Source organism: Macaca nemestrina, chromosome 1 (genome assembly GCF_043159975.1).
Source record: "Macaca nemestrina isolate mMacNem1 chromosome 1, mMacNem.hap1, whole genome shotgun sequence".
Taxonomy (NCBI): domain Eukaryota; kingdom Metazoa; phylum Chordata; class Mammalia; order Primates; family Cercopithecidae; genus Macaca; species Macaca nemestrina.
Window position 1 is genome coordinate 118,140,068 of NC_092125.1, and position 18,752 is coordinate 118,158,819.

The 18,752-nt window shown below is 33.9% G+C and overlaps 1 protein-coding gene across 6 annotated transcripts in view; it reads right to left on the reverse strand.

The window, feature by feature from the left end:
* The window catches only part of LOC105479144 (synaptonemal complex protein 1), a 127,901-nt gene that overhangs the window by 34,148 nt on the left and 75,001 nt on the right, over positions 1-18,752 (reverse strand). For all 6 annotated transcript variants that reach the window (XM_071077369.1, XM_071076317.1, XM_011736961.2 and 3 more), the window contains 4 exons: positions 12,661-12,777; positions 12,138-12,248; positions 10,896-10,988; positions 9,967-10,041 (listed from right to left, as the gene is read on the reverse strand). In XM_071077369.1, the coding sequence (XP_070933470.1) occupies positions 9,967-10,041; positions 10,896-10,988; positions 12,138-12,248; positions 12,661-12,777 (396 nt within the window). The remainder of the gene's footprint in view (positions 1-9,966; positions 10,042-10,895; positions 10,989-12,137; positions 12,249-12,660; positions 12,778-18,752) is intronic.

Below are 18,752 nucleotides of genomic sequence, written 5' to 3' on the forward strand. Positions count from 1 at the left end.
GATGAAGCTGGAAACCATCATTCTCAGCAAACTAACACAGAAACAGAAAACCAAACACCACATGTTCTCACTCATAAGTGGAAGCTGAACAATGAGAACATATGCGCACAGGGAGGGGAACATCATACACTGGGGTCTGTCAGGGGGTTGGGGGCAAGGGGAGGGATAGTATTAGGAGAAAAACCTAATGTAGATGACGGGTTGTGCAGCAAACCACCATGGCACATGTATACCTATGTAACAAACCTGCACATTCTGCACATGTATCCCAGAACTTAAAGTATAATAAAAAAGAAACAAAAAAGAAAAAATACTTTTAAAAAATGAACAAAGCCTCCAAGAAGCTTGGGATTATGTTAAACAAACAAACCTAAGAAAAATTGGTGTTCCTGAGGAAGAAGAGAAATCTAAGACTTTGGAAAATTTATTTGAGAGAATAATCAAGGAAAACTTCCTATGCTAGAGATCTAGGCATCCAAATACAAGAGGTTCGAAGAATACCCAGGAAATTCATTGCAAAAGATCATAATCTAGGCACATAGTCATCAAATTATCTAAAGTCGAGATGGAGGAAAGAATCTAAAGAGCTTTGAGGCAAAAGCATCAAGCTAACCAATAAAGGAAAACCGATCGGATTAACAGCAGACTTCTCAGCAGAAACCTTACAAGCTAGTAGGGACTGGGGTCTTATCTTTAGGCTCCTTAAACAAAATAATTATCAGCCAATAATTTTGTATCCAGTGTAACTAAGCTTCAAAAATGAAGAAAAGATAAAGTCTTTTTCAGACAAACAAATGCTGAGAGAATTCACCACTACCAACCTAGCACTACAATAACTGCTATAAAGAGCTCTACATATTGAAACAAAACCCAAAAATACACCAAAATAGAACTTCCTTAAAGCATAAATCTCACAAGGCCTATAAAACAATAACATAATGAAAAAAAATCAAGGATTCAGGCAACAAATAGCACAATGAATGGAAGAGTACCTCACATTTCAATACTAATGTTGAATGTAAATGGCCTAAATGCTCCACTTAAAAGATACAGAATAGCAGAATGTATAAGAATTCACCAACCAAGTATCTGCTGTCTTTAACAGACTCACCTAACACATAAGGACTCACATAAACTTAAAGTAAAGAGGTGGAAAAAGATATTCCATGCAAATGGACACCAAAAGCAGGCAAGAGTAGTTATTCTTATATCAGACAAAACAGACTTTAAAGCAACAACAGTTTAAAAAGACAAAAAGAGACATTACATAATGATAAAAGGACTTATTTAACAGGAAAATATCACAGACCTAAAAATATATGCACCTAACACTGGAGCTCCCAAATTTATAAAACAATGACTACCAGACCTTAAAAATGAGATAGACAGGCTGGGCGTGGTGGATCACACCAGTAATCCCAACACTTTGGGAGGCTGAGGCAGGCCGGATCACCTGAGGTCAGGAGTTCGAGACCAGCCTGGCCAACATGGCAAAACTCTGTCTCTACTAAAAAAATACAAAAATTAGCTGGGCATTGTGCCAGGTGCCTGTAATCTCAGCTACTCTACTCGGGAGGCTGATGCAGAAGAATCTCTTGAACCTGGGAGGTGAAGGTTTCAGTGAGGCGAAATTGTGCCACTGCACTCCAGCCTGGGCAAAAGGGTGAGACACAGTCACAAAAAAAAAAAAAAAAATTAGACACATAGCAACACAAATAATAGTGGGGGACTTCAATACTTTACTGGCAGCACTAGACAGGTCATCAAGACAGAAAATCAACGAGACAGAAAATCATTTAAGAAAAAATGGACTTAAACTATACCCTGGAACAGATGCACTTAACAGGTATTTACAGAACATTCTACCTAACAACTGTAGAATATACATTCTATTCATCACCACATGGAACATTCTCCAAGACAGACCATATGAAAGGCCACAAAACAAGTCTCAATGAATTTAAGAACACTGAAATTATATCAAGTACTCTCTCAGACCACAGTGGAATAAAATTGGAAATCAACTCCAGAAGAAACTCTCAAAACCAGGCAAATACATGGAAATTAAATAATCTGCTCCTGAATAATCTTTGGGTCAACGATGAAATCAAGATGGAAATTTTAAAATTCTTTGAACTAAACAATAATAGTGACACAGCCTATCAATGCCTCTGAAATACAGCAAAAGCAGTACTAAGAGGAAAGTTCATAGCATTAAACGCCTACGTCAAAAAGTCTGAAAGAGCACAAAGAGACAATCTAAGGACACACCTCAAGGAACCAGAGGAACAAGAACAAACCAAACACAAATTCAGCAGAAGAAAAGAAATCACAAAGATCAGAGCATAGCTAAATGAAATTGAAACAAAAAATACAAAAGGTAAATGAAACATATTCTCCATATGTATATGTCATACACCAAATGGGATTTATTCTAGGGAATAGCATTCAGAAATCAACTAAGGTAATTCACCATATCAACAAGCTAAAAAGAAAAATCATATGATAATATCAATCAATGCAGAGAAAGCATCTGATAAAATCAAGTGCCAATTCATGATTTTTAAAAACTCTAATTAAATTAGTACAAGGAGATTGCATCAACTTGATTTTTTAAATCTAGAAAAAAATATATAGCTAACATCATACTTGATTCAAAAATTAAATGTTTTCTCCCTACATTTATCAATACTGCAAGCACGTATGTTCTCACCACTTATTATAATGTCTACAACATGGTGCTGGAAGTTCTAGTCACTCACTGCAATAAGTCAAGAAAAAGAAATAAAGGCCAGGCATGGTGACTCATGCCTGTAATGCCAGCACTTTGGGAGGCCGAGGCAGGCAGATCACAAGGTCAAGAGATCGAAACCATCCTGGACAACATGGTGAAACCCTGTCTCTACTACAAAGACAAAAATTAGCTGCGCATGGTGGCATGTGCCTGTCGTCCCAATTACTCGGGAGGCTAAGGCAGGAGAATTACCCGGATGGTGGAGGTTGCAGTGAGCCAAGATCACGTCACTGCACTCCAGCCTGGTGACACAGCAAGACATCGTCTCAAAAATAAATAAATAAATAAATACATAAATAAATAAATAAATAGAAATTAAATCACACTGTATGGAAAAGATAAAATAAAATATAATTATTATTATTGTATTTATTAATATTAGTGTTTTATCCTTTCCAGTCATCCTGCAGATGACAAATGTCTGCATAGAAAATCACAAAGAATAAAAACAAGCTAATAAATAGGTTTAGCACGGGCACAGGATACAAAATAAACACAAAAATCAACCATGTTTCTATACACTAATGATGAGCATATAGGAAACAAAATTAAAAACACAATCTATTGCACTGCATGATGACCACCACTAATAATAAGATATTGTGTATTTCAAAATTGTTAAAAAATTTTTAAAGTTCTCACCACAAAAAAATGATAAGCTGGTAAGGTCATAGACATGTTAATTAGCCTGATTGAATCTTCTACAATGTACATGTACGTATATCAACATGTCACATTGCACCTCATAAATGCACACAATTACTATTTGTCAATTAAAAATTAATAAAAAGAATAAATTTCTATTTTTTTCAATTACAAAAAAGGAAATGAAATAGATATACATTTAACAAAACAGGTTCAGAGGCTATATAATGAAAATTGTGAAATGCTTATGAAAGAAATCAAATATGTAACAAATGGAGAAAAATACCATGCTATAGATTTGAAAACTCAACAAATATGTCAATTTTCCTCAAACTGTGATCTATAGGTTTAACAAATTTTCTATCAAAATCCCAGCAAGGTTTTTTTGTAAAGATAAACAAATTTATTCTAAAATAGATGGAAAGTAACAGGCACTAAAACATCCAAAACAATCTTGACAGAGAAAAATTAAGGAGGAGAATCATTTTACTTGATATTAAGGCTTACTATAATCATGGCAGTGATATTGGTGAAGAGACACATAGATCAGTGGAACAGAATAAAGACCATAGAAATAGATCCATAAGAACACGCCTAACTAGTTTTTGACAAAAGTTTGAAAGTAATTCAATGGAGATAAAGTAGTCTTTTCAACAGCTAGTGATAGAGCAATCTGAGATCCATAGGCAAAAAACTGAACTTCACGCTTTATGTAACAATTAACTCAAAATGGATCAAAGACATAAAGTATAAAAAATAAAATTCTAAAGTTTTTACAAAAAGACACAGGACAAAGTCTTTGGGATCTAGGGCTAGGCAAAGAGTTCTTAGACTTGGGATCAAAAGTACAATCCGTAAAAGGAAAAACTGAAAAATTAAAATTTATCAAGATTAAAAACTTTTGTTCTGCAAAAAAACTGCTAGAATAAAAAGGCAAGCTATAGACTGGGAGCATACACTGGCAAACCACATATCTGATGCTATGGTTTGAATGTTTGTAACCTCCAAAACTCATGATGAAATTTGGTTGTCATTGTGGCAGTGTTAGGAGGTAGGACATTTGGAAGGTGACAGGGCCATGAGGGCTCTGCCCTTATGGGTGGCAGGAATCCCATCATAAAAAGGTGTGTTTGGCCCTCTTTTTATTCTTTGCCTTTTTGCCTTCCACCATATGAAGACAGGGCATTTCTCCCTCTGGAGGATGCCACAAAAAGACCCTCACCAGATGCTGGCACCTTGATCTTGAACTTCCCATTTTCCAGAACTGTGAGAAAAATACATTTCTGTTCTTTATAAATTACTCAGTCTCAAGTATTCTGTTATAGCAACACAAATGGACTAAGTCCTCTGACAGAGGACTAATAATTACATTATATAAAGAATTCTCAAAATTCAACAGGTAAAAACAAGTCTAATTAGAAAATTAGTTAAAAATAAAAACACAGATACAAATCTCATCTTGAATTGTAGTTCCCATTATCCCCACATGTTGTGGGAGGGTACCCAGTGGGAGGGTACCCAGTGGGAGGTAACTGAATCATAAGGTTGGTTAACCCCATGCTCCCATGCTGCTGTTCTCATGATAGTGAGTTCTCACAAGATCTGATGGTTTTATAAGGGGCTTTCACCCCTTTGCTTGGCACTCATTCTCCTTCCTGCTGCCATGTGAAGGATGTGTTTGCTTCCCCTTCCACCATAATTGTAAGTTTCCTAAGGCCTCCCCAGCCCTGAGGAACTATGAGTCAATTAAACCTCTTTTCTTTATAAATTACCCAGTCTCAGGTATGTCTTTATTAGCAGCATGAGAATACACTAATACACTGTTCAACAGCAGAAAATGCAAATTAGAACCACAATGAATTATGACTACAAATCTACAAGAATAACTAAAACAAAAATAGCAAGTTGCTGCTGGCAAGGATGCAGAGAAACTGGATCATTTATACATTGCTTATGGTAATGTAAAATGGTACCACCACTTTGGAAAATAGTTTGGCAGTTGCTTATGAAACTAATATGCAACTGCCATACCATTAGTTGTTTCAGAAAAATGAAAACAGGTTCACACGAAAACCTGTACACTGGTGTTCATAACAGCTTTATTTATAATAGCTCAAAACTAGAAACAACTAGGTACCCTTGACTGGGCAAACTCTTAAACTGCGGAACATCCATACCACAGAATACTACTTGGCAAAAAAACTAAAAAAATTATTTACATTTTTCTATCTGCTTTCCAACTTTCTACACACTCAGGTTGGACTAACAACTTGGATAAATCTCCAAGGAACAAAGCCAGTCACAAAAGGTTACATAGTGTATGAATCCATCTATATAACATTCTTGAAATGGCAAAATTATAGAAATGGAGAACATGTTAATGATTGCCAGGGGTGAGGGAGGGAGGTGGATGTGGCTATAAAAGGGCAACATGAGGAATCTTTATGGAGACGGAACTGTTCTGTATCTTAATTGTGTCAATGTCAAAATCCTGATTGTGATATTATTCTACAATTTGTAAGATGTGACCATGGGGGGAAACTTAATAAAGGATACATGGGATCTCTCTATATTATTTCTTACAACTGCATGTGAACCTACAATAATCTCAAAATAAAAAGCTTAATTAAAAGAAACTACACTGGTACCTACAACTTTCCTCCCTCTTCAAAATGTTTTTCAGTCTGTTTTCTTCACCTTAGAATCTAAACTCTTTCAAGAACTATTAAATGTTTTGTAAAGAAATATCTATCTTAAGTTTAATAATTCTGCAATTCCAATTTCAAATTATTTTTCTGATAAATTCAAATATAATATGTACATTAAAGTTTAAAGTAACTAATATGGCATTTTTTCAAAGGTATTCTTTCTTTATCGTTCTTGGTATGTGTAAGTGTATCTGACTATGGTTCTTTTTGTTTTTTTTTTTTTTTCATAAAGGAGCCATATGAAGTGATACACGCCCAAAATAGATAAAAGTTATTCTGGGATGTAAGCTCTAGAATTCCATCAACATTTTCCTTTACATTTGTATGTATTACTTACATTCTTAAAATGTGTATAAAAGTGTAATTTAGGCCAGGCATGCTGGCTTATGCCTGTAATCCCAGCACTTTGGGAGGCCGAGGCGGGTGGATCATGAGGTCAGAAGATCAAGACCATCCTGGCTAACACAGTGAAACTCCGTCTCTACTAAAAAGACAAAAAATTAACCAGGCATGATGGTGGGTGCCTGTGGTCCCAGCTACTCGGGAGGCTGAGGCAGGAGAATGGCATGAACCCGGGAGGCAGAGCTTGCAGTGAGCCGAGATCACACCACTGCACTCCAGCCTGGGCGACAGAACAAGACTCTGTCTCCAAAAAAAAAAAAAAAAAAAAAAAAAAAAGTGTAATTTAACATGATAATGTATATATGTATGTATAATTAGCATTCATCATTAGCTAGATAATCAGTCTATAGATTATAATTGTACCTTCATTTTATGACCTCATGTACATTCATAAATACTGACTATATTTTACAGCATTAGAAAAAACACCAAAGAAATTTCCAAAAAGTAACAATAGTATAGACAATGCAATAAAAGTGGACACTTTTTAAATAGAAGAAGAACACCTAAAGGTATTATCTCTATAACTATTAGTCCAATCTGAGTATATGGAAAGTTGGAAAGCAGATGGAAAAACAGTAAACTCTGAGACATGGGTTTGTAGGCTATTCTTACCCTTTTTGTAGTTTTCTGTATTCATATTTTATAAAATATAAACATAATGTGTTTTTATTAAACAATATAAATTTATGTGTACAATAAATCCTGATATCAATGAGTTTAGACTAAATTATACTGTAGTAAGAACCCCAGATCTTAGTGGATTACAAGAGAAGTTTATTTCTCAACCACATTACATGTCAATTATAGACTGGTTTCTACCCTACTTCTTGTCATCTCCAGGAATCTAGGCTAAAGAAGCAACTTCTATGTCAGTCTCAAGGCCAAAGGAAAAGAGAGGCTGGGAAGACCATGTGGTGTCTCTTAAAACACCCTCTCAGAAATGCCACTTTTGCTCACATTCCATTGGGCAAAATAAAACATTTGGCCAAATCTGAAGTCAGCAAGGTGGAAATATTTAATTCTTCCTTTGGGAGGGACCCTAATAGAAAAGGGCAGCATAAATTTTGAATAAAACAATCTATCACAAGCCCAAGTTTTTTATATATATCTATGTACAGGCATATTTGTGTGTGTGCATGTGTACACGTGTGCGTGTTTATATATTTTTTCATAGATAAATGATCAGAAAGAAACACAATACGATGTAAATGGAGGTCCTAAATTATTTTTGATATGCAAATAAAAAAGAAGCCCTTAAGTTTGTTAATAAGGAGTTCAGTGTGACCCAAGTCAAAAAAGCAGTTAGGCCAATAGCTAAATTGTAATAGGTGAGGAGATAAGAACTGAAAAAATAGACTGCTACTTAAGAAAAGAACAGAGACAGTATAGCAGCTTAAGCAGTTTAATGGTTTAAGTTTTTAGAAGATGATAGAAATGAGACAGTATAGGGAAGGGATTCAGCCCCGGTAGACCACAGACATGGTAATCAAGACCCCATGAGCCTCACATATCAAGGCATATTCTCTCCCCTACCTTCCTGTCTCCCTTAATAAGCTGACCCAAGTCACATAGCAGAAGGAGGACCTCTCCTAACATAGCTGACTAGGCTGAATTCCTAACTATCAAAAGAAGAAACTACTTGTTTATCTCCTTGAAGTGATGTCTCCCAAGGTTACTAAAAGTGAGAAACTAGCATTCCTGATAAGAACCTGACCATCTTTCAAGGTGAGTGAGGCTCTGGCATTCTCGATAAGAACTGGACTAGATCCAGTCTGCTGAAGACAAGACAGGCTCCTACACTGACCTTTCACTGATTTTTTCCTCATTATAATATCATTTTAATACTAACATCTCCAACAAAGGCAGGGCTTATCCATCATTTTCTGATCATGCAATGTATGTCAGAGCATGATGCCCCATTGTGCAAACACAAAGAAAATTTTGCCTAAACATGCTTGTACATTATTTCATTTTCTGCCTCAGCTTCTAAAATGACAAGAGTTGAGCCTCAGGGAGCTAGCACCGAGATACTTTTGCCATAAACTGCTCCCTTGCTTTGATTAAGCCACAAGCCTATTAAATCTTCCCTGAGAAAAATGTCTCTTTGGCCTGATGTTAATTTCTACTTATGTGAGAGCCAAAGAACTTGAGATACAAGCTACAGTAATATAATTCTTATTTATGTTTACTGACTAGAGTAAAAAGTAAAGATTGCTGAGGGTTTAATAGCATCGAGAGTTAAGCCACAGAAGAATTCCTCTTCTTCTGAAACAGTAGGATAAAGGTAAGCATGAATCTTATTATTGCAGATGAAGGGAAAGCCATTTTGTTAGTCCTTTAATTGAAAATATAAAAATTTCAAAGCCCTGTACACAGATAAAGGGAAAACAAAGATAAATAAGGCATAATTAGCCCTTGCAGAGCTTGCAATATAATAGAGGGCACAAAGTGAAATAACCATTTTAACATTAAAAACAGTGCTATGAGAATACATACGAATATAGTAAGCTCACAACTATAAGATGAAAGATGTGTGAGATTTTCCGAGATAGAAAAGGATGAAAGGAATTAAATGCAGAAAACAAAGTAAATAAATTCTTAGAGGCTTGAAATTGAAAGTGTATGTTATCTAAGCTGTTGCAGAGTGATTAAGAGAATAGGTTGGAAGCCATGCAAAAATAGACCTAGGTTTGAAATCTAGTCATTCTGCTCTCTTACTATGTAATCCTGAATAAGTAATGTAACCTCTGTCAAAATGAAGATAATAGTAAAGTATTGCATATAACATTGCTGCAAAGATTAAATTAAATGTAAGTAGGGTACTAAACACAGTTCCTATCTCATAGAAAGCAAAAAAAAAATAGTATTTGTCATTTATAGTGTGAATCAATTCACTTTGCAAACTGTAAAACACTACAGAGATAGCCTTTTTTTCTGAAACATGATGAATCTCTTCAAAAAAAACATCTAAATATATATGTTAGGAGGACCTCTCTTAACTTAGCTGGCTAGGCTGAATTCCTGACTATCAAAAGAAGAAACTAATTGTTTATCTCGTTGAAGTGACGTCTCCTAAGGTTACTAAAAGTGGGAATCTAGCATTCTATGTAAGCATTTTAATATGAAATATAAACATTTTATATATATAAGCATTTTAATATCAGATAATGTTACTCAAATACAGTATATTTAAAAATATTCCTTTTCTTAAAAGTACACTTATATTTACATGTGTTTTGCATTTACATTAGGAAATATTCTAAATGTTTCTAGAAAAAAAGCTTATGGGGAAAAACTATTTTCTCATCCCGTTACCAAAATTTATCAAATTATTTTATAATATGACATATTTCTAAAAACGCAAAATTGCCCTAAACCTTACAATCATTTTATCTATAATGCCAAAAAACCTACTTTCTCTTCTCTTTCGATTTCAAGTTGTTTCTTAACAGACAAAAGTTCAGTTTTGAGATTGGATAGTTCAGTCTCCTAAAGAAAAAGAAACACGAAGTTTAGAAGAGCTTCCATATATTTCTCAAGACAATGAAAATATAAACTAGTGCTCTGAGTAAATTCAATATTACAGAGAAATAAATTCACTCATAAAATATAGATACTTTTAAAGTCAACGGATATAAAGGCTGCTAGCTTAACATAGCTAAAAACCTCATTTAAACAAGTTTTTGGGCTGGGCGCAGTGGCTCATGCCTGTAATCCCAGCACTTTGGGAGGCAGAGGCAGGCATATCACTCAAGGTCAGGAGTTTGAGGCAAACCTGGCAAACGTGGTGAAATCCCGTCTCTACTAAAAATATTAATACAAAAATTAGCCGGGCATGGTGATGTACACCTGTAGTCTCAGCTACTTGGGAGGCTGAGACAGGAGAACTGCTTGAACTCAGGAGTTTGCAGTGAGCCAAGATCATGCCAGTGCACTCCAACCTGGGGGACAGAGAAAGACTCCATCTCAAAAAAACAAAAAACAAAAAAACAAAAAAAAATCAAGTTTTTTACAGTTTTCTTTAAAGAAAAATTTAACACAAAGTATATCTCTCCTCGTTCTCTCCCAATTTATCCCAGCCTCCTCTCCCAATTTCAATCAGAGCTCCAAACTTATTTGTTAACTGGAGTTTATAAAATTTCACTTGAAAAAATAGTTTGTTCCCTATTTCAAAAACTAAATTAGAAAAAAACATGTAACTAGAAGATCTATAAGATCCCTTTCAGATTTAAGACTCTGATTCTATAGCTCAAAATTTAGTTTTACTTAATATTATTCTTTACCACCACTCACTGCTGACATTATGAACACTGGCCGTTACTGCTATTTTTTCTGTATCTTACCAAAGATGCTCTCAGTGATGACTGTTCTTGTTCTTTGCTCTTATAAAGTCCTAATTCTGAGTCTCTTTCTTCAATGATCTTATCATATTGGTGCTATATTAAACAAAGAAGACATTTTAGATATATTAAAACTGAATAGATTATAAGATTGGTATCCTAACATATTTCAATATTTAATTTATTATTTAATTAATTATTTAGTATTTAATTTAATTTTGCAGAAAATTATGTTTATAAATTCAGTAAGATATATGGGTATATATTTTTAATGTTTCAATTATATTTTTTCATTCAAACAACCTCAACAGTGAAACACACAACAGTCTTGGAAATGACCTAAGAGCAAAAGATAATTCTTTTACTGGAAACATTGAATTTTAACATTTAATAATATGCCAGAAACACCAGGACTTCTACAAAACTGGCTGATTTCAAATCTGGGACAGGAAATATAAGCCTTAAACATTTCGTCATAACTTAAAGAAAGTTGTCAGAGAAAATTAGAGTTAAGTCAAAAGGACTTGCCAGTCAGCTTGAAGAGGCTTCTGCTGGCCAAAGGTGGTAAAATGTGAGTTATCAATAAGGACACATGCCGCACTGGATTGAAACATACCAAGTGTGTTTAAATCTATGAGTTCACAATGTTATTTAAATTTGTTTTTAAATCTTCACCGGTTCCCTCATAATAATCTCGTATTCCAGCAGCTTTTTTTTTTTTTTTAATGAATAGGTAGGTATACCCTACCTCTTCTCCAAATCTTAAGGGGAATGAGGCTTAATTCCTTAACAGATGGATACTCTAAAACAACAATTAAAAACATAAGACACAAAAACATCAAACACTAAGTATTTCATCTATTTATTCCTTTGATAAAAATCGATTTAGCCCATTACGTGTTAGATGTCAATGAGATACTTACCCTGGTTATGTACTTAAAAATACATAAGGTAGAAAGTGCTGTAAGAGACTACTAGGAGAATCCAGAAAAAGAGTGATTATTTCTATTCATCACAGATAATAAAGAGCGATTTCCTCAAGGATGTGACACACAGGCTCAACTTTGTATGGTTAAGATCTGAACTTGGAGAAATGGGCATCAAGGGTACTCTAGCTATAGTAAGTCACTGTTCCATAGACAATAATCTTCTCTGACAAATTAGAATACTATCTTGATTTCACCATTATTTAACAGAAATATGGCTCCAATTAATAATTTTCATTATATAGGAGAAAAAAATTACCTTATGTTTTTCCATAAGTGCTACCATTTCAGCTATTTTATGTTGACATCGTTTATCAATTTCTTTCTGTAATTTTACTGCTTCATCAGCTATTACTTTTGCTTTCTCAACCTATCAAATAAGCAAAAAAAAGTTTCTTAAAATAAATGCACAAAAAACAAACAAGTGTAAAAAGCGTATGTTCTACTTAAATAAAAGCAAACCTCAAACACCAGGAAACTGGAAAAACAAGTAGAAAATGCACTGTTTGGGGTTTTTTCAGGGTGTTCTATGAAATAAGATGACAGTATACCACTGTGGCAATCATTTAACCCTTTCAAAATAATTATATACTCAAATACTTAAAATAACAAGGATACTTTTAGCTTCTATAAAAACTGATACACTGACTCTAATATAAACTTACCAAACCTTTTTTAAAATCATAATTTAAAAATTAAGAATTTTTTACTTTTCTCTTAAAATCCTAATAAAAATATAGATTTTTAGTATAATAAGTTTCTTAATACTAAGTTTTTCCCACCTCTTCCAAAAGATTTTCTTCTGATATCTTTTTATCCTCAATTTCTTTCTGATAGGTGTCAGTGATTTCTCCAAATTTCTGTTTGGCACTTTCTAGTTCTAACTCTAATTTATTGACCTTTAAGTAAAGAAAAATAACATGAATATTAGTAAATGCTATGGATTACTTAAAAATATTCCATATTCATTTTGTGGTTTTGTGAATCTTAAAAGATTACTTATTCATGGAAATTATGGTTGGATCACTCGCCTTACATTTTCATATGGTGAGAAGTGTTTTATCTTCACAAAATCTATCTTCTCCCCTAAAATATGTATTTTGTCTTGACAAGTAACATAAAATAAACATCCATGCATTTATTTTTAATGAATTTCTCAACAATATTTACACTGGTTACTCTGTTTAATATGCTTTATTAGAATAAGTATTTCCATTGGACAGAAAACTCATGTGATTCAAAGAAAAGGCATATTCTTAATGAGATTAATTTTCTATAAAGAAGCAACAACTTCCATTTATATTATTTTCACATACTTTGTATAAATATTTACTGAGTTGTGTAGATATAATTCAAATATAGAAATTATCAAGAGGGAAGGAAAGCCCTGAATTAGCACCCTTCATATTCACTTTTATCTTAGGGCTAACTTAATACTGGAAAGGTGTTATACAGCAGGGACAGGAATTGGGAAGAGGGTTATGGGTAATATAATGATGAATCAGACTGTATTTTGTATCCATGAGTCAATCATTGACTGTATATAGACCATTACCAATATTGATAAAAGCTATTAAATGCCCCTCCCTCTTCATTAGCTTTCCCCTACTGCCTTTTTAAGCATAAAAACCACTCTTAACTTATATTCCCTTACTCTTCTTTATAGATTCATTGCATAATTATGTATCCCTAAACAGTATTTCAATATTTTTTTGAACTTCATATAAATGTTGTCATAGTATATTATTTTTCTGGCTTGCTTTTCTCATTGAACAGTTACGCTTCAGATATTTATGTGTAAAAATACAGTTCGTTCATTTTCACTGCTGAGTAGTGTTCTATTGTATGAATATAACACTGTTTATTTATGTAATCAATTGTTCAGGGCACTGAGTTGTCCCCATTTTGGGACTGATACACACAATAGTGCTATGAATGTTCTTGTAAACATCTCCTGGTGAAAATGTAGAATTTCTCTACAGTATACACCTAGGATTGGAATTGCTGGGTCATAGGGCAGGTTACATATACAACTTTACAAAATGACATTATTTTCCATATGCATTTATACCAATTTAAATTCCCAGCAACAGGGTTATGACTTTTCCTGCTTCAAAACCTCACCAAGAGTTGATACTGTCACATAAAAGTATTCAACTGAAGTTTTGTTGTATTATTTGCATTTTCCAGAAAATTATGTAACATGTTTAACTCTTCATGTTTTCTGTTCTGTGACCATCTCTGTTCATATATTTTACTCATTTATCTACTTGGTGCTTCATTTTCTTCTTACTTACATTTAATGGGTTCTAATCCTTTGTTCATTATATATGTAAAGTGGGAATATTTCTCCAACTTTGAGGTTTGTTGCTCTACTTTCCAAGTAACCAGAAATTGTTATAGCATATATGAATTTATCAATATTTTCAAATATGGTTGTGTTTTTTAATCTTATTTAGGAACTTTTTCTTTACTATCAGGCCACAAAGATATTGTCCCACATCTTTTTCAAATGTTTTGAAGCCCTGCCCTTCACATTTATTTATATCCTTAAGGAATTTGTGTTTGTATGTAGTGTAGAGGTAGACTTCCATATTTTTACATGTAGATAGTCAAATGTTCTAGCACTACATATCTGCAATATCACTTCTGTATTGTGTCTAGTTACCATGTACCCCTGGATCTTTGTCTCGGTTTCTCTTTTATTCAATTGACTTGACAACTTCTGTGCCAGTGTCATACTGTCTTAATTACCTTAGCTATACAATTAATCTTTATATCTGGTAGGGCACATTTTCCGACTTTGTTCTTAAAGATTGCTTTAGTTATTCTTGGCCTATATGATCATTTTTGTTAAACAGTCCAAGTGTTCTTGAAAAGCACATTTTCCTCACTTTTTAATATAAAATTATGCTTATTTCTCCAACATTCTTAAAAGATAGGTATGTTGTGGACAAAATTTAATGTTGACAATAATTTTCTCAGCCCATGAAAATACTTTCTCATTGTTTTCTGACTTCTATTGTTGTTTGTTGAGATGTTCATGACCAATCTGTCATTCCTTCACTGGTGATCTTTCGTTTCTCTCCTGCTACTTTTAATACTTCTATGTGTCCAATATTCTTTAGTTATACCAAGTCTAGATGTGGATTTCTTTTAATTTTTCTTGCTTGGTATAAATTTCTCTTTCTGTATCTGTGAATTCATGTCTTTCATCAACTCTAAATATTCTCAGTAGAGGCTGAGTATTCCTTTTCCAAAATGCTTGGGACCAAAAATGTTTCAGATTTCAGATGTTTTCAGATTTTGGAATATTTATATATATCTAATGAGATATCCTAAGGATAGGACCTATGTCTAAACACAAAACTCATTTATATTTTGTATATACCTTACACATAGCCTGAAGGTAATTTAATACAATATTTTAATAATTTTGTATATGAAAAAGTATGTGTTAAGTACTTATGCATGGACTTCTCCACTTGCAGCATTATGTCTGTGTTATAAAGTTTTGGATTTGGGAGCATTTTAGATTTTGGATTTTCAGGTTAGAAATATTCAGCCTGTAAGTACTGCTCATCCCCAGTTCACTCTATTTTTTTTTTCTTCTTGGACAATACAAAACCCTAAGAAAAAAAATCATCAAAGTACATGACAACAATAATAATATACTAACATATAAGTAAGACATAAGAGATAAAGGAGATAATGTAGTCTAAGGCCAAATATACCAGAAAAAGAGACAAAGATTGTCAGAGTGCATAAAATTATAAATTCTGGCTACATGCTATTTATAAGAGTCATTTAAAACACAAAGATAGGCCGGGCGCGGTGGCTCAAGCCTGTAATCCCAGCACTTTGGGAGGCCGAGACGGGTGGATCATGAGGTCAGGAGATAGAGACCATCCTGGCTAACACGGTGAAACCCCGTCTCTACTAAAAAATACAAAAAAAACTAGCCGGGTGAGGTGGTGGGCGCCTGTAGTCCCAGCTACTCGGGAGGCTGAGGCAGGAGAATGGCGTAAACCCGGGAGGTGGAGCTTGCAGTGAGCTGAGATCCGGCCACTGCACTCCAGCCTGGGAGACAGAGCCAGACTCCGCATCAAAAAAAAAAAAAAAAAAAAACACACACAAAGATAGAGGATAAGAGTGAACAGATTTAAAAGATACAACAAGCAAACACAAAACAGAATAAAAAATGGTATAGTTGTAATAACAACATAAAAACTTGCTCTAAGGCAAGTTTATCTCTATTAGAGATAAAGGAGGTATCTTGTTTTAACAACAATTTCCATTATATATAAATATGTAAGATACATATCACGTATACAGTTGACCTTTGAACAACATGGGTTTGAACTGCATCCACTTATATGTGGATTTTTTTTCAACCAAATTTAAATGGACAATACAGTATCCACAGGATATGAAACTCACATATATGAAGGGCCAACTTCTTGTTTACATGGGTTCCACAGGGCTGACTAGGGGATATGAGTATGCACAGATTTTGGTATTCTTGGGGGGTTCTGGAACCAATCCCCCATTTATAAACCAAGGGAATAACTGTACATATAAAGTTCTATTGTATGTAATAAAAAGTTGCATATATTCTAAATAATGTATACCCAATAATATGAGCTTGAAATAAAGACAAGTTAACAGAACTGCAAATAAGAGGACAGAAATCCACAATCATTGTGTAAAATGTTTAAACACATCTATCTCAGTCACTACTTAATAAAACACAAATAAAAAATAAGCAGAGGTACAGAATCAAAAAAAGATACACAAATATAAAGAATATAACTGGTAATCTTTACATAAAGGAACACTTTACCCAAAACTATACAATATACATTATTTTCATGTATGTAAGGGATGTTTATAAAACATGACCCCATATATTGGGCCATCAGGCAAATATCGATAAATTTCAAAGTACTAAAGTCATACAAGAGTGTGCTCTCTAATAACAATTCAATTACGCTAGAAATCAGTAACAAAAACACAATACGTCCCCTTAAATTTGGAAATTAAGAAATACGGGGGGGGGGGCATTGGGCTAAACAACACTAATTTACTATATATCAAAACCTATAGGACACAGATACAGCAATACTTCTTGGGAAATTTATAGCCTTGAAATGTGTACATTAGAAAGACTGAAAATTAATGATCTAAGAATTCATCTTAAGATAGGTCCGGGTGCAGTGGCTCACACCTGTAACCCCAGCACTTTGGGAGACCGACATGGGTGGATCACTTGAGGCTAGGAGTTTGAGACCAGTCTGGCCAACATAATGAAATCCCATCTCTACTAAAAATAGAAAAATTAGCCGGCGTGGAGGTGCACGCCTGTAATCCCAATTACTTAGGAAGTTGAGGCAGGAGAGTCGCTTGAACTCATGAGGTAGAGGTTGCAGTGAGCCGAGATCACAGTCACTGCACTCCAGTGTGGGTGACAGAGGCAGACTCCGTCTCAAAAAAAAAAACGGAAGAAAACTTCCCAAATTGACAAACTCCTGGTGACACTGATAAAGAAAAAAACAAAAGAAGGAACAAATAACCAACATCAGATTAAAAACAGGATATTACTGTTTTTACCAGTAAATACTACAGACAATTCTGAAACTGTAGAAAATGTAGATGAACTGGATGAAACCCAGAAAAATATTATTTATCAAACTTGAAGAAATAGAACAACTAAGTTATATTGTAACTATGATTAAGTTGTTTCAGAAATTAAAAGCCTTTGCATAAAGAGAACTCTAGGCCCTGTAGCTTTCATCGATGAGTTCAACTTCAATGAGACATAATTTACACGTAATAAAATGCAAGGTTTTAAGTGTAAAGTTTAATAAGCTTTGACAAATTGTTTTTAAAACCATGTAATGGCAATACCAATCAAGACATAATTTCCATAATCCCAGAAAGTTCCCTCATATCCCTTAACAAACTAATAGTACCCTACTGAGGCAACCATTGTTCTTTCTGTCTCCATAAATTGGTTTTGTCGATTCAAAAACTTCATTTAAATGAAATCATGCCAAACACACTCTCTTGTATATAGGTTATTCATTCAGCATATTACAAGATTCATCCATGTTCCTGTGAGTATCAGTAGGTCTTTTTTACTTCTGAGTAGTATTACATTGTATGAATATACCAAATTTGTTTATCCAGTCTCTTCTTAATGAACATTTTATGTGTTTCCATTTTTTATCATTCTGGATAAAGCTACCATGAATATTCTTGTACAAGATTTTTAGTGGACATGTTTCCATTTATTTTAAGTAAATATCTAGGAAAATAATTGTTGGATCACACAGTAGATGCATGTGTAGTTTTAGTAGAAACCATCAAAACATTTTCCATACTGTATGGAATACTGTATGCAGAGGCCACCTTTAGTCTACCCATTCTTCTGTCAATGGACACATGGGTTGCTTCCAACTTTTGGCTATTGTGAATAATGTTGCTATGAACATAGGTGAACACATATCTCTTTGAGACTATGCTTTCAATTCTTTTAGGTATATATCCAGAAGTGAAATGAGAGGATCGTATAGTTATTCTAATTTTATTTTTTTGAGGAGCCACAAAATTGTTCTCCACATTGACTGTACCATCTGACATTCCCATCATCAGTGCTCGAGAGTTCCAATTTCCCCACAACCTCATTAACATGTTATTTTCTATTACTTCATTAGTACCCATTCTAACAGATATGAGGTAATATCTCATGAGATTTTGATTTGCAATGAACAGTGATATTAAGCATATTTTCATTTTTATGTGCTTATTGGCCATTTGTGTATCTTTGGAGAAATATCTATTCAAGTCCTTTGCCCATATTTTTTTTCCAGGC